Source organism: Peromyscus maniculatus, chromosome 1 (genome assembly GCF_049852395.1).
Source record: "Peromyscus maniculatus bairdii isolate BWxNUB_F1_BW_parent chromosome 1, HU_Pman_BW_mat_3.1, whole genome shotgun sequence".
Lineage (NCBI taxonomy): Eukaryota > Metazoa > Chordata > Mammalia > Rodentia > Cricetidae > Peromyscus > Peromyscus maniculatus.
The window spans coordinates 5,863,861-5,880,460 of record NC_134852.1 but is presented as its reverse complement, the minus strand read 5'-3'; the positions used below and the strand labels follow the sequence as shown (position 1 = coordinate 5,880,460).

The 16,600-nt window shown below is 44.2% G+C and overlaps 1 protein-coding gene across 1 annotated transcript; it reads left to right on the top strand.

Moving 5' to 3' along the window:
- The first annotated feature begins 1,946 nt into the window (after positions 1 to 1,946).
- On the top strand, positions 1,947 to 9,912 carry LOC102909591 (paired immunoglobulin-like receptor B). Its single transcript, XM_076568416.1, has 9 exons — positions 1,947 to 2,048; positions 2,212 to 2,247; positions 2,426 to 2,710; positions 2,850 to 3,149; positions 4,519 to 4,824; positions 5,048 to 5,344; positions 5,585 to 5,887; positions 6,184 to 6,234; positions 9,433 to 9,912. The coding sequence occupies exons 1-9, from the start codon at positions 2,015 to 2,017 to the stop codon at positions 9,567 to 9,569; spliced, it is 1,749 nt and encodes a 582-aa protein (XP_076424531.1). The 5' UTR covers positions 1,947 to 2,014; the 3' UTR covers positions 9,570 to 9,912.
- The last annotated feature ends 6,688 nt before the right edge of the window (positions 9,913 to 16,600 follow it).

Sequence of the window (16,600 nt, the reverse complement as noted above, 5' to 3'; positions counted from 1 at the left end):
CTTTAATCCCAGCACTCGGGAGGCAGAAGCAGGTGGATCTCTGTGAGTTCCAGACCAGCCTGGTCTACAAAGCCAGTTCCAGGAAAGGCACAAAGCTACTAGCTTTTGTACTACACTCCAGAAAACAAGCCAGAGAATCCCTGTCTCGAAAAACCAAAAAAAAAAAAAGAAGAAGAAAAAAAGAAAAGAAAAGAAAAAGATAGCATATGAAGAAAATTGAAAGTAAGATCAGAAATAGCTCAGGGGTGGATTATGGCTCAATGTTAGTAGAATATTGGAGGCCCTTCCATCAAACCCTAGCACTAAAAAAAGGAAATAAAATATTTTTACTGAGCCCTCATTCTCTTCAACTAGGCATCCAAACAGACACCAGCATACAGGTCTTTGGCAAAGTCCAGAAGGGTGAGACCAAGACCTTCAAGGTCCATCTCAGTGTGTGATTCCATCAAGAATGCCAAGGCTAAGATCCAAGACAAGGACAGAATCCCATCTGACCAGTAGTGGCTGGTATTTATGCCATTAGATGGAGGGTGGCTGCACCCTGCCCAATAGCATGGTCCACAAAGAGTCCCACCCTTGATCTGGTGCTGTGCCTGTGTGGTGGCATCAAAAATCCATCCCTTTGCCAGTTCCTCAATAAATACAACTGTAGCAAGGCCGTGCACTGCTGCCCACAAGTGCTGCACGTACCCGTAGCCCTGTGTGGTCATCTGCCTTAAGAAGAAGAGTGACCATATCACCAGCCTGTGCTCTGAAGAAAAAATTCTAATTGGTCTTAATAAAAACCCAGAGCCAGATATCAGGGTAAATTCTGAAATATCAGAGAGACCAAAGAGCAAGCCACATCCACCACAGAGTTCTTACCTCGACTGAATCCTCAAAAGGGCTGAGCTTCTGTCTCCTCCTGCTTTATACTCTTCTCTCTGCCCAGCCATATCAGTTCCTCTCTCTACCCCAGCCCCAGTGCATGAGTGCCTCCTGAGTACTGAGATCACAGGCGTGAGAACCCACATGCTGGGATTAAAGTTGTTTGCCACCTCTGCCTGGACTCTGTGGTTAACTAGTGACTGGCTTTGCCCTCTGATCTTGAGGCAAGCTTTGTTTATTAGAGTACAAACAAAGTACCACCACTTTTCTCCCAGAAAGTCAAATAATGCTTAGACCTTGTTTGGCCCAAGGCACTCTGGACCCAAGGAATATTATTTCTTGACTGAAGCAGAAGGACCAAGGAAAGTGATGAGGTTAAGTTGGGCTAAAAACATGAACCAGTATATAAGTGCTGCTGCCAACTTCAGCCCTGACTCTGATCTACATTGTGCAAGCAGAAATCTGCCTTCAATAGAAATCCGACCTCTATATGTGTGCTGTGGCACATGTGAATGTACACACATAAAAAAACAAAATAAGTGTAATTTTTATTAATATTAAATGATAGCAATTTTAAAAATTAAGTTTTAATAAATAAACAAGTCCAATTTAAGGTTGTAATGAAAACTACACACACCAAAAATGAACAAAAAACCAAAATAGAGGTACACATTTGAAACCCAGCATTGAGACTATGAGGAAGAGGATTGTAAATTTCATTGCATGCAGATGTACACAGTGAGACTCTTCACAGAAACCTTTAAACATTTTGAATGCGAAGAAGTGTTTCACATAAAAAGTGTGAAAAGAATAAAGCAAACCCATATGTAAATTTGTGTTTCATATGTGTAATATTCAGTCATGTCTGCTAATTTGCCAGTTCCAATTGGAACAGACAAAGATGAGGACAGATGAAACAGACAAAGAATTGGTTGCAGACTCTGCTACCTGACCTAGCACCAGCCTTGGGGAAGTCAGAGACTGGAGCCTGAGGAGGGCACTTCCCCTTCCTGTGGGGCTGCTCCAGTACAACCATGTCATGGGGAATGTCCAGGGTCCAGAGACCACACCCTGTGTCACCTGTCCCTCCACACAGTCTCTGTAGCTCTGCCCATGAGCACAGTTACAGCCTCCTGGAGGAGATGCCATGACCTTCACCTGCACAGCCCTGCTCTGTCTGGGTGAGATGTGGAGATGGGGAGGGGGTACTGTGGTCTAGGGTTGATGCTGCCCCACAGCCCAGAATTGGCTCATCAGGAAACCCCAGGGTCTCAGGAGGTTCTAAAGAGGGGAGGACCTGTTCAAGCTTCAGGGACAAACCTCTCACAGGGAACTCTCTTCCAGGACTGACTCTGGGCCTGGGGACCCCAGTGCTGGCAGGTGAGTCAGTGTCTGCCGATGTCCTGACCTTCACTTCTCATCATTCCTGCAGCCATGCCTGGGCAGTGAGGATGGAGAACAACATATGTGTGCTGGCCCTGGGATGGCTGGAGGTTTGGGGTTGGGTCTGCAATCTGAGGCTGGCTGCCCTGGGTCCTATATGTTCTGTTCCTTGCAGGGGCCCTCCCTAAGCCTGTCCTCACAGTACAGCCAGACTCAGTGGTCTACAAGAACACTACAGTAATCTTCTTGTGTGAGGGGACCACAGGAGCCAAAGTGTACAGACTCTACAGAGATGGATACCAATATCTAAGGCAAACAGAGAATCCACAAAGTCCTAAGAACAAGGCTGAATTCTCAATCTCAAAAATAACCCATCACCAAGCAGGACGATATCAATGTCAATATCAGACTCGTGATGGATGGTCAGAGTACAGTGACACCCTGGAGCTGGTGGTGACAGGTGAGAGAATGCACAAGGTCCCCTGCCTCAGGCTTCACGGTCAAGAAGTGAGTCTGCTCTTAAGGATGCCCTCTCCACCTCACAGCCCTGGAGGATAATGAGGCCTGATACATTTAACTGATTCCTGTTTCTCTCCCAGGAGCCTATAGTAAATCCAGCCTGTCAGCGAGGCCCAGCCCTGTGGTGACTGAAGGAGGAAATGTCACCCTCCAGTGTGCCTCATGGCGGCAATATGACAGGTTCATACTGATGAAGGAAGGACCACAGAGGCTGTTCTGGACACTGGACTCACACTACTCTACTAGACAGTTCCAGGCCCTGTTCTCTGTGGGCCCTGTGACTTCCAACCAAAGGTGGACATTCAGATGTTACAGCTTTAACAAGTACAGACCACAGTTGTGGTCAGAACCTAGTGACCCCCTGGAGCTCCTGGTCTCAGGTGAGGAACCCCAGCCTTTCCTTAGAATGATGCTGAAAAGATACAGGTGCTCAGGGAGGTCTTGGTGTGTGGTGTGAGTGAGGGGCCAGGGCTCCTGAGCCCTCTGACAACAGAGCATGGTAGAGAGTGGAACACAAGATAGAGTCCAAGGCAAAGTATGACAGCAAAGCCCAGGAGGTCCAAGACAGCGATGAATCCTTATGGGGCCTTCTGTTACTCTGGATGAACTCATGTACCATTCACAAGAGCTCAGAATACCCCAGAGAAGAGAGGGAGGAAGTGTTGTAGGAACCACAATGGTTAAGGACATCAGGAGAACACCGCCCACAGAATAAACTATGCAGGGATCATGAGGGCTCACAGAGACTGAAACAGCAACCACGGAGCCTGCACGGGTCTTCCCTAGGCCCTCTGCACAATGCTGTGGTGTTTTACCTTGGGTTCTTTTTTGGTTTGTATTTTTTAGAGTTTCACTATGTAGCCCTGTCTATCCTGGAACTCACTCTGTAGAGCAGGCTGGCCTTGAACTCACAGAGATCTCCCAGCATCTGTCTCCTGGGTGCTGGGATTGAAGGTGTGCACCAGCATCACATGGCTAGCTTGGGGTTTTTGTTAGACTCATAACAATGGGAGTGAGGAAATCACTGACTCTTGCCTGCACACGGGATCTTTTTCCCTCCTATTGGGTTGCCTTGTGCAGCCTTAATACGAGGGTGTGTCTAGTCTTCTTGCATGCTGTTATGCCAGTTCAGTTAACATCACTGGGAAGCCTCTTTTCTTCTAAATGGGAAACAGAAGAGCAGCGGATCTGGGGGAGAGGGGAGGTCGGAGGCTGCTGTTGGGATGTATAGTATGACAGAAGAATAAACTAAAAGAAAATATTAGTGCCATCCACAAGTGAGACTTTCTCCATGCCACTGTCAGATATACACACTTCCTTATGTCCTACGTCCTTGCAGGGACTCTCCACAAACCCACAATCAAAGCTGAGCCAGGCTCTGTGGTCACATCAGGAAGTCACATGACCATCTGGTGTCAGGGGACCCTGGATGCAGAAATATGTGTTCTGCATAAAGAGGGAAGCCAAAAACCCTGGGGCACACAGACCCCAGAGAAGCCTGGGAACAAGGCCAAGTTCTCCATTCCTTCTGTGACACAGCAACATGGGTAACAATATCGCTGTTACTGTTACAGCTCAGCTGGCTGGTCAGAGCACAGTGACACCTGGGAATTGGTGGTGACAGGTGAGGGGACAGTCAAGGTCTCAGCCCCAGGCTCTGCTCTCAGGAATATTGCCCTCCCTCAGCCTAGTCCTGGAAATGTGGAGGCTGTGTAAGCCCATGTAACAGGCTGCCTCCTTTTCTCCTAGGAATCTATAACAGTAAACCAAGGCTGTCATCCCTGTCCAGCCCTGTGGTGACTTCAGGAGGGAATATCACTCTCCAGTGTGTCTCATGGGAGGGATATGAAAAACTTGTTCTCACCAAGGAAGATCAGAAGTTCCTCAGTTCTCAGAACACACAGTATATACACAGTATTAGGCAGTGGCAAGCCTTGTTCTCTACAGATCATGTAACACCAGACCACAGAGGGACATTCAGATGTTACGGTTACTACAACCATACCCCACAGCTTTGGTCAGTACCCAGTGAACCCCTGGAAATACACATCTCAGGTGAGTCAGTCCCATCATTGACCAATCAAGTTTTGTTACCCTGAGCATTTTGTCATGGACCTGTCCCACTGGGTAATTGCCGGTAGAGAGTGAAAATGGAATAACCTGGTGGCTGAGACAGAATCTGACTCCAAAAAAAAAGCAGTGGCATGTGCCCAGGAGATGGGCAGGGATAAGTGGTAAAAATCCAGCCCCTCAATCACTAGCCTGTCACCATCTTTAGGCCTGTCCAAGAAACCCTCCTTGCTGACTCACCAAGGCCATATCCTGGACCCTGGGAAGAGCCTCACCCTGCAGTGTTGCTCTGACATCAACTATGACAGATTTGCTCTGTACAAGTTAGGGGGAGCTGATTTCACGCAGTATGGTGGCCAGTGGACCCAGAGTGGCCTCTCCTTGGCCAACTTCACACTGGGCCCCGTGAGCAGCTCTACTGGAGGCCAATACAGATGCTATGGTGCACACAACCTCTCCTCTGAGTGGTCAGCCTCCAGTGACCCCCTGGACATCCTGATCACAGGTGAGGAACTAAATAGATTCCCTCAGATATCTAACCTATGCATGGGTTCTCATGGGGAAGTTAAGAAGGTGATGGATGGTTTGAGGGACAGACACCTTTGGCAGGAACAGATGGGGAGATGGAGGACCAAGAGGGGGGTCAGACAGAGAAAAGAGACAGTCCCAGGAGCTCAGGGCAGATGAGATGATACCTCAGCTCAGGTAATTGAAGGCAGCCTCTCATCATCCCTCTTCTCTTTAGGACAGCTTCCCTTCAGTCCTTCCCTCTCAGTGAAGCCTAACTCCACAGTACACTCTGGAGACAACGTGACCCTGCTGTGTCAGTCAACATTCAAAGTGGACACTTTCATTCTGTCCAAGGAGGGAGCAGACCAACAACCCCAGCGACTAAAATCAAAGTTTCAAGTTCAGGAGTTCCAGGCAGAATTCTCCATGAGTGCTGTGACCTCTGACATCTCAGGCACCTATAGGTGCTATGGTTCTCAAGATTCATCTCCCTACCTCTTGTCACATGCCAGTGCCCCTGTGGAGCTCACTGTCTCAGGTGAGGTGACCGTGACCCCTCAGAGTGACATAAAATCCAAACCATAAGAGTCCTTAACTTGGGTGGGATTAAGGGGACAATAGGAAGGTTAGTCAGATGGCATTTTCTTATCTAAAGAAATAGACGCCAGCATAGGTTCCACAAATGATGTCCACTCCATCCTCTATTGCAATCTAGGTTTGGGGAAGACAGCATGAAGATCATGGGGATGTTTCATAGTAGATGTTGAATAGTTAGCAGAGGCAGTTCCCTGGGTATTCACCTAACTCTTATTCTCCTCTTGTTCATTTTCCTAGGATTCTTTGGAACTTCCAGCCTGCCACCCTCAAGGCCCATGCCAACAGCGGGTGAGTATCAGGCACTTCAGTGCAGGTAGTGTGTTACATACTCATGGAGCTCCTGGCTGTTAGGCCAGAAAAGTTCTCATTTCACTGTCACTTCAGCTTATGCATGTGGGAGTGAACAGAGATCCCAAAAGAGAGTTCAGTTACTCTCAGTGTATCTATGACCCATGGTGTATCTATGGTAGGAGGCAGCCTTGGTGTAGTAAGTACAAATCCTGCTATGCTTTTTTTCTGTTCAAAACAGATCCACATCCATAGCTCAACCCTACCAAATAGAATTTGTCATAAGAACCTGAACATAAAAATGATCACATTAAGCACAATAAAATCCAGCAGTCCCAGTCAAAATCTATTGCTTTGTGGAGTCTGAAACATTTCTCTTCAGGGTGAAATTGAGGAACTGAGACTGTATGGGTTCAGCCTAGTTTTGAGGGGTGACAGATAAGAATGTCCTCCCCCTGCCATTGGTGTGCTCATCTGAACAAGAGAAGTTTTAGGGACAGGACCTCAGGGGACAATGAACCATGGACCCTTGAGTCTCCTAGAGTGATGAGAGACCTAAACCACTCTCTCCTCACACTATAACTGTCCTGTTTGTCCCAAGTAACTACTATTTGTTTTTTGTTTGTTTGTTTATTCAACCATACTTTGGCCATCTTTTTATTATATTATTTATTATTTAAAATAATGTTTAAATTTAGATGTATTTGGTCACATTCTCCTGTTTCCCCAAGTTCTTCCAGTCCTCTCTTCCTCCCTACCCTCAAGTATAAGTTCTTTCTAAAAAAAACAAATCAAAAACCCAATACAACAACAAAACCACAAAACCTAGAAAACAAAATACAATACCTCAAAAGAAATAAAACAGTGTAACAGCAATAATAACAGCAAAATAAAACACCAAGCTTTAAACCAATAATAGTACATAAAAAACTATATAGTCAACTAGTTTTTGGTTAACTACTCCTGAACATAAGACCTACCCAACTAGAGAGGTATAGGTGTGTGTGTGTGTGTGTGTGTGTGTGTGTGTGTGTGTGTGTGTGTGTGTTTGTGTGTGTGTGTGTGTATGTGGACCCACAATGACCAAGTTTCCTTTGTCCAAGAAATAGGAGGGAAGTTTGAAAGTATACAAGTCAATAAATGTAATAAACCACATACATGTCTTAATGACAAAAATAGCATGATTGTCTAAATAAATACAGAAAAATCCTTTCTAACTGGAGCTAACCTGAAAGCCTCCTCCCTGAGGACTAGCTTTCATGTCAGTCTTGGCATTTATACTTAGTGTGGGCTAGCCATGCCTTTGAGGGAAATATTAGGTGAAAGCGCAGAGATGTACAATATACTCTTCCCTGTTTCACACACACACATACACACACATAAACATACATAAACACACACACACACACACACACACACACACACACACACACACACACACTTCACATCTTATTTTGAGAGCCAGGACTGCAAACCCTCTGCATGACTAGGCTCCACACCATTTTTCCCCACATGATATATGAAAGGAAAGAGATGGAGGACAATCTACATCCGAAGGATGAGCTCTTACCTGAACTGGACATAGAGAAGTTTCTTGGTCTCATGTGGGAAGGAACCTCTGGGAAAGTTTATGAACAAGACACATGTTCTCTGTCTTAGCAGGAACTATATCTCATTTCTGAGATACTGTAAGTTCTTTTCTCTTGACCAGCCCTGGGTGGTCCCTGGGTACTCAGAATAGATCAGTGAAAGTCTCAGATCACAGGAGAGATGGGAGGTCTATGTGGGACAAGAGAACAAACACTCAGGAAAAATCATTTAGGAAATCATCCCAAACTGAGAATGTTGTCCACACAACCTCTTCTGAGCTAAACAGAGACACCACATTCAGAATGGCCCTGTGGCTGCTCAGTGTCATGACTCAGGGTTCCGTGCCTGGAATGTCTTGTCAATTTTTTCTACTCTGAATTTACTGTTTTCAGGGGTTTTCACAGTGGTCCTGAAGAATATAATAAGAACTCCTAATGGGAACATAGACTGTCTCTGAATCTTTTACCAGCTTTGGGGACCCTACTCCTAATACTTGGTACTTTAACCCATGTAGCATGAATCTTAAAAGTTCTTATTAATAAAATCAAACACGAGGCCAGTTATTGGGGTCAATGCTGGTAGATCAGAGAGACAGAACAAGCCACAGCTACCTCACCTCGCAGTATCCTCAGCTGGTCTTGTCTCCTCAGACTGGAGGCCTCTAAGTTCTCATCCGGAATGGGTCTCAGCTGAATTGCTGCTCAAAAGCCTGAATGCTTAACCAGCCAAATGCTTAACCAGCCAAATGCTTCTAGTTTCTGGTCCTCATGCCTTATATATCTTTCTGCCTTCTACTATCACTCCCTTGGATTAAAGGTTTGCTTTCTGGGATTAAAGGTGTGATGAGTCACCATACCTGTCTGTATCCTTGAACACATGGATTTCTGTCTCTGGAATTTTAGGATTAAAGGCATGTGCTACCACTGCGTATCTCTTATGTTTAATATTGTGGCTGCTCTGTCTCTGACCCCAGAGAAGTTTATTAGCATGCACAATATTTGGGGGAATACAATACTACAACCCCACCTTAATGCATGGGGAAGTACTCAGTCTTACCTCGACTATACATCATGTGTTGTTGATACTCATGGGAGAAATGGAGGAGTGGATTCAAGAGTGAGAACAGAGGGATTGAGGAGGAGTGACTGAGAAGAATGGCGGGAACTGTAGCTGGGATGTAACATAACCAAACAAATAAGTAAATGAATGCATTTTTAAAAAAAATAAGAGAGGGAGCCCAGCTATAACAGTGAAAAGATTCATTTAAGACTTTATGAGCTTTTAGGATAAGAATTATTTGTATTTACAATAAATGAAAGTAGAATACAGAAGAAACATCCTGCAGCTCTCTTAAGCATGCACACATCCTATTTCTCCTCTTCTGTTCTCAGAATCAGTTGAGATTTTCAGTCCATCCCAGAACATGCCTAAATCCAACACAGTTAAACAAAGAAAATTTAAAGTCATAACATTGGAAACAGGGGCTCCAGGTTTTGTCAAAGTAAGGCAGGGGACCTGGGTGGACATTTAGTTACTTGGGAACATATAGTTCTATTGAGAACATTTGACCATCAGTAACCTCTGTAACTTGTTTGTCCACAACCGCAGCCTCAGAGATCCAGGATCACACAGTGGAGAATCTCATCAGGATGGGGTTTGCTGTCATGATCCTCATAGTCCTTGGGATTCTGGTCTTTGAGGCTTGGGGCAGCCAGACGTGGGCCCAACGTGCAGCTGAGAAGTAATCAGAGAAGAAAGAAGTACATCTCTCAAGGTTCCAGAGTCTGGGAAATAAATGTGACAATCCCAAGAATTCTGTAAGAAAATCCAGTTCTTACACTGAGGAACTGGAGAGAGAATGTCCAGGGAGCGAATGTGTTTTGGGTGCAGAGGTAACCTTGGGTGTGATGAGATCCTTCCTCAGCAAATGAGTTTACATCCCTCCACCTACTGTGGGTGTTTGCTGACTGAACCAACTCCTTTATTGATCTATATAGTGAGGGAATATCCTGTCCCATCTGCCTGGCTTAGCTCATTTCTGTACATTTTCCCCCTCCCCATGTGTAATTTTCCATTTTAATAAATTGTCACATTTTATTGACAGAAGTGTCTCTCTATTGAATTAGAAATAAAGAATGTACCTCAATAACAAAAAATGACAAGGAAAGTCAGAGCCCGTAATTCAAAGTCACTCTGCCTATGATGTCCCAAAACACTCCTTGTGACCCTCCATCCTTTCAGTCTTCAACACATGTTCTTCACAGAGTTTCTCTTGAAATATAAAGCCAATGTTACCACACTGTTGGAATATGGACTGTCCCACAAGACAGTGTGGGCAGGACTTGGACAGTGTTTTCTTAACACAAATTTCTGATTTGTAGCAATTGCTAACCACTGTAAATAACCCCATCAAAGAAACCTTCACAACAGCAAAGTAACATGACAGGTGTGAGGGTGGTGAGCCCTGAATGAAATTGGTGTGTTTTTCATTGCATTTTCCAATGCCTATTTCTCATATATGGAAAAACAAATGGCTTGCAGATCAATCATCCCAGATTCACCTTGCTAGAAAGACTTATCATACAATGATTCATAATTTCTACATAGACAATCATGTTATGTTCACACAACGACAGTGGCATCTCTCTCTCTCTCTCATTCTCTCTCTCTCTCTCTCTCTCACTTTCTCTCTCTCTCATCCTATACTTCTGTTTCTGTATTAGCTAAGTCTTTAAGTACAAAGCTGCAATGTGTAAAGAGAGGTGACTCTTAACTTCAAGACTTAATGAAAAATTTCTACTTTTTCACAATTCAGTATGATACTAACATTGGTATTTTGATACATTAATTAGTCTGACTCTGGAGGGTCTCAGTGACTAATTTCCTGTGACTGTTCATGATAAATGGCTATGGAACCTCACAAATACTAACTCTTCATCAAAAACTGCCTCCATTATATATTTTTTTTATTTTAACCCTGTTACTATCATTAATACCATATGCTTTACATTGTTGGATGGAATTTACATGAATGGATAAATTCTACTTTTTCAGGAGGTGTTCTTTTCATTTTATAACACATACTCATGGCTAACAGCAGGATATCATCTAAAAACTCACATTTAGTCAATGTTTTTTACATTGTTAACATTGTAAAATACTTAGCAAAGTCTCATGAATATGATGCCACAGATTACTTGCTCTTCAGGATGTCTCTACAGGTTGCAGGAGTGATATTTTTGTAGATTTTCCATCTGTGTTCATGGGAGGTTTTAGCCTATAATTTGTTTCTTCTAATTTCTTTTTCTTGATTTATAATTAGGTGATGCTGTCTTTACAGCATGGATTAGCTTACAAATTCCATTCTCTCGACCTAAATATCCAGTTAATTAGGTAGCCTGTACTCAATTTCTTTCTCTACATAAGCAGATCCTTTTTGCTTTTTGGTGTGTTATTGGTTTTTTTTCAAGACAAGGTCACTCTGCAGAGTCATAACTGTCCTGTAACTCACTATGAAGACCTGGTTGTTCTTAATCTTACAGATATCCACCTTCCTCTGCCTCAGAAGTCTGAGTTTAAAAGAATGAGCCACCAGAACTAGCAGCTGAGCAGGCCCTAGGAGACTACACTTGTCCACCCCATCAATACACCACCTCACTCTGTCCTCATGGAAAATGTTACCTGGACCTGTCAGACATTCGTCTGAATCTTGGAGGCCCATGGAGGGAGGAGATATGTCCTGGTCCAGAAACATGATGCCTAAAATAAATGTAGAAATTGATACTCTGATAGTTACTACATTGGAGGTCAAGTGAGACGTACAAGGAACTGGCGTGCTACATGACAACACCAAGCCTAGATGCTCTAAGGTCCTTTCTACTCTGTGCACAACACTAGTTTATAGGAAGTTATGCAAGGTGGTGAGGGGAACAGGTTGCTAATGGAAGCATGAGCAGAATCTATTGTCTCTGCCTCAGGAAAGAAATGGTTGTCCTATCTTCAGCCACTACCAATACTCCCTAATAGTTCAGCCACTTCCACATGAAGCTGTCAGGGAAGGAATGAGCAACACCAAAGTGAACCAGAAGAGAAAGGGCTGGTTGGATCCAGCAAAGATGCCTAGTATCTGTGAAATTATAGACCCTCCTCCTATACCGAAGTCAGCAAAGTACTTTCTGGAATCAGATACAAGTGACCAAGTCAGGAGTCCCACACTTTGCTTCCATGTGTTTTCCTCTGAGAGGGTAGCATCAGGTTCTGATGTCTCTTAGACTCATTAATCAGGAAGGGCCAACAGACATGACTAAAGTGTAATCTGATCAAAGCACATCCTCAGGTGAGCTTCCCTATTTCACAGGTGACTTTAGTCTACCTCAAGATGAAAAACATAACCATTGCACTCTCCCAGCCTGATTCTTATGCTCAGAAATTAGAATCTATATATGAATCCTCACATGCCACTGAACTAGTTGATTCTCACACTAACCCTGAAAGACAGGGCACTGCCTCACTGTACCCAAAGATAAATACCATCTTGAGCTCAAAAGTCAGCAAATGATATTCTTGTACCTTACAGAGCAGCCAGATTATTTGATCACATGAGGGCATTGAGACATTATCTGCAGTGTGATATCAGGAAGTGTGGTCCAGATAGAAAAGTAACACAGGGAAAAGAAAGAGTCAGGAAGTGTGGAAGAAGAGGATGGAGTAGGAGGGGCTCCCTGTGCCAGAAATGAGGAAGTCAGAAGGGTATGGAAATTTCCAGTTAGAAATCACAAGGCCAGGCAAGGAGGGAAGTCAGCTTCCCCAGAGTCATCTAGGGCTTGCATAACTTTGGAAACCTGCTCTGTCACTATCTGTGATGACCATGGTTAATGATGCAATCAATCTCAGGAGTGAAGAGCCTTATTCAGCTTATCCATCCTTCCATTCTCGTTCTGATAATAACCACAAACAGTCAAAATCTGAGCTGTTGTGATACTGACCCTGGGACATCAGCACAGCCCAAGTGCAGTGAAGACTCAAGAAATCTGTCTATACTCTTGATTCATCCACCACTGCAGCACTCTGGGCCTCTGTACCCACTTCATCCTTTACACTATATACTTTATCCTTCTGCTCTGGTCCCTACCTTCTGCCATGCTGATAATATCCCAAAGGCTCTTCTTCCTCCAGTGTCACAGAATCCTTTCCTGATGAGCACAATCAGGAGAGCCAATCTATCCCCAGCAAACCTATTCTCCCCACACGGCAAATTCAGATCAGGACACAAGCTGCATCTAATACACACACACAAACACACACACACACAAACACACACACACACACACACAGAGAGAGAGAGAGAGAGAGAGAGAGAGAGAGAGAGAGAGAGAGAAATGGAGAGAGAGTGAAGAAGATAGAGACAGGGAAGCGGAGGCTTGGAGAGGCCTACAAAGGCATAAAATGAGAGAGAAAGAATGTGATAGAGAAGAAAGAGAAAGAAAGGAAGGAAGGAAGGAAGGAAGGAAGGAAGGAAGGAAGGAAGGAAGGAAGGAAGGAAGGAAGGAAGGGAAAGAGAGAAAAAGAAAAAAAGAAAGAAAGGAAAGAAGGAAGGTAGAAAGAAAGGAAGAAAGAAAGAAAGAAAGAGGAAGTGTTTTGCTGAAGAATTTGAAGAATTCTTGGTATTATGACTCTTACAATCCTTCTGCACCCTCTTCTGTCATGTTCCCTGGAACCTGGATGCAGGAGTTATGATGTAGAAGTACCTTATGTGGTTGTACTCCCCACAATTCATGGGTCTCTCCTCTTGTATCCAGTTGTGATTTTCTATGACTGCCTCCATTTACTGTAAAGACAGGCTTTCTTGATGAGGGTGTCTGAAATTGTGTATATCTGAAATGATACACACAAACAACAAAAACAGACTGACTCAGCAGATCGTAATTATATATTTGTGCACACATATGTACACACATAAAATAATAATGATAGACAAATAAAAAGAAGTTATACACTTGAGAGTGGGAGGCATGTGAGACTTTGGAGGAAAGGTGCCTGGGAGGGGCTAGAGGGTAGGGATGGATGGAGGGTGAAAGTGATGTAATTCTATTTCCATTAAAAACATATTTTAAAAAGAACTCACCCTTCCTCCACAGTGGACATTTCTTGCCTACGGTGACCCTATGGTAACTGCATCAGAAGGGCTCCAGGAATTCATCACTAGACTATTGGAGAGGCTGACAGTCCGGTGTCTCTCTGATGGCCAGAGATGGAGAAATTGACAACCCTGTGTTCTCTGGACAAAAGCTTAGACTGGGTTCTCTCAGTGTGACCTCCCCTTGGACTCTTTGAGCAGCTGGTGGCAGACAAAACAATATAATGCACAGAGCTGTATTGTTCTCTCTGCCCCCGGTGAGCTGCTGGACATTCTATTGTAGAAGGTGAGTCCAGCAGGAATTGTCAGAAGTCTACACTTGACCCAGGTGCCACTGGAGGATTCCAGAAGGTGATAAGCATAGTAAGGATGGATTCCTGGAGGGAGAAAGTTGGAGAGCAGAGTGATGGGAGTGGACAAGTATTAAGAGACAGAGAAACACAAGTCCTCAGTGGCTGGCATGGTGAGATTTCAGCTGAGGAAATGTAGGAAGCTATTTGAACACCCTTCTTCTCTCTCCCACAGCTCTCTATACAGCCTTCTCTGTCGGTGCAGCCAGGCCTGATGGTGTCCTTAGGAGAAGACAGGAGCCTGCTCTTTCCATCGTGAAGCTGGGTGGAAATTTTCTTCCTGTCTAGGGAGGGACTAAAAATGCTGAAAAATTATTAGCAGAAAACTCACCTAGGAATGTGAATGGAATGATAGACCTGATCCAAACAAGCTAACTCCAGAATTCAAGGTTGGGTTTAAAATTTCCACTTGTGTGTGTGTGTGTGTGTGTGTGTGTGTGTGTGTGTGTGTGTGTGTGTCAGTGTGTGTGTGCGCGTGCGCGTGCATGTGTGGCAGGGTGTAATGTATGTGCTTCATTCACATGATATAAATAATGCGAAGTGTGTTTCCTCAAACTGAAGAAGAAAAAGAAATTCATTAAAAGTCAATAATCAAGACCTGAACCTACTTGGAAAGGATAGAAAATCAATCACTGCCTCAAACAACAAGACACAAGACATGGTATGGTTACATTCAGAGTCACACAAACACAGTCTACATTCAAGTTCCAGGCATTTAGTTTCTGCCCAGTAGTGAGGTGGACTCAAGAGAGAGACTCTCCTGCATTCCACCATGAGGAGTTTGTGAAAAGCAAGAAGAAGTGTCCTCAGCTGGGCACACTCTGATGGACACACAGGTTACAGGACTCCCCCAGCAGAGTCTATCTGGCTATGTGGTCAGTAGTTGTGGTTCATGTGGAGTGCTGTGGATGGAGACCATGGATCAAGGTTGGAGAAGAATCCTGACCCTACATCCTGGGGAGTTCATATCCACAAAACAAGATGCCTCTGCTGGAACTCTACATCTGACCATCTGGGTCAGAGAGGACAGATGAGATGCCAAGTGTGGCTGTCAGTCATCTGAGGCAAGTTCATCACATGGAGCTCATCTCACCATGTCAAGTGTGGATGTTCAGTTTCTTGGAGGTCAGTGGAAGAAATAAGGTCACACCAGGATGAATTTTGGATTTTGCCAGGGTAGGGGAACCATCTTCTGGTGAACTGAATTTTGCTTCACATGAAGCTTTTTATTATTATACAATTTACACCTTAGCAAGTCAATTTCCCCATACCAAAACTTCTTATCTGAAGTTTCCCAGAGAAGACAAATGCCAAAGCCATTCTCAGGTCCAGGATGTCTCAGTTTTCTGATACCCACTACAGCCAAGTCATGTACAGGTTTGAACCTTTCAGGAAGAACTGCGATAAGATTTACATACTTTTTTCAAACAGAGGGTATCCAACACAAAAGATAACAATCACAAATGGCAGATCAAAGCCCAGTGCTACAGAATACAGGCCAGCTGCAAGGCTCTGCAGGAACTCCTGCTACACGACCAGGAGAGGGCAGCATGTCTCCTCACTGACAGAGATGCCTGTGGGGAGGTTTGTGTGAATGAGCTCACAGCACTCAGTGAAACCCTGACTGGTTCAAATGGCATGGCCCATCTCTTGTTCTCAGGTCAGGAAATGCAGCTGCCCATGAAATCAATAGGAAAGAGACACTGTATCCATGAGACACACCAAACATGACAACTCACAGGGGTGCAAAAGATGCAGGTGCTAGCATAGGAATATCCCTTAGAAATGGATGTAATGAAATACTTGGGACATATCCTTAGTGTCGGATCTTTATAGTAAATATATTTTCATTATTTTTTAAGATAATTACACCCTTAAAATGCATTTTGATCATGTTCACCATATACTCTAGGGGACTTTTCTTTCCCTTTTATGTGATAGGGCCTGATATAGCCCAGGCTGACCCCAAACTCACTGCATAATAAGAGTTTCCTTAATCTCCAGTACTCTTAGCTCTAACTCCTGAATGATGAAGTGAGAAGACAAGAGCTCAGGGGTGGAGTATGGCTCAGGATTAGGAGAAAACTGGAGGTCCTGCCATCAATGTCTAACACCAAAAGTAAAAGGAAACAAAATATTTTTACTGAGCTCTCTTTCTCTTCAAATATGTGGACAAACAAACACCAACAGGCAGATCATTGGCAAAGCCCTGAAGGGGAAGATCACTACCATCAAGTTTGAGCCCAGTCACTCCATGGAGAATGGCAAGGCCATGATCCAAAACAAGGGA

Bases quoted from the DNA above. Each gene is read 5' to 3' on its own strand.
- LOC102909591 (XM_076568416.1), top strand. From the start codon at position 2,015: ATGACCTTCACCTGCACAGCCCTGCTCTGTCTGG. The intron at 2,049-2,211 runs GTGAGATGTGGA...ACTCTCTTCCAG, and splicing joins CACAGCCCTGCTCTGTCTGG to GACTGACTCTGGGCCTGGGG. The intron at 5,888-6,183 runs GTGAGGTGACCG...TCATTTTCCTAG, and splicing joins TGTGGAGCTCACTGTCTCAG to GATTCTTTGGAACTTCCAGC.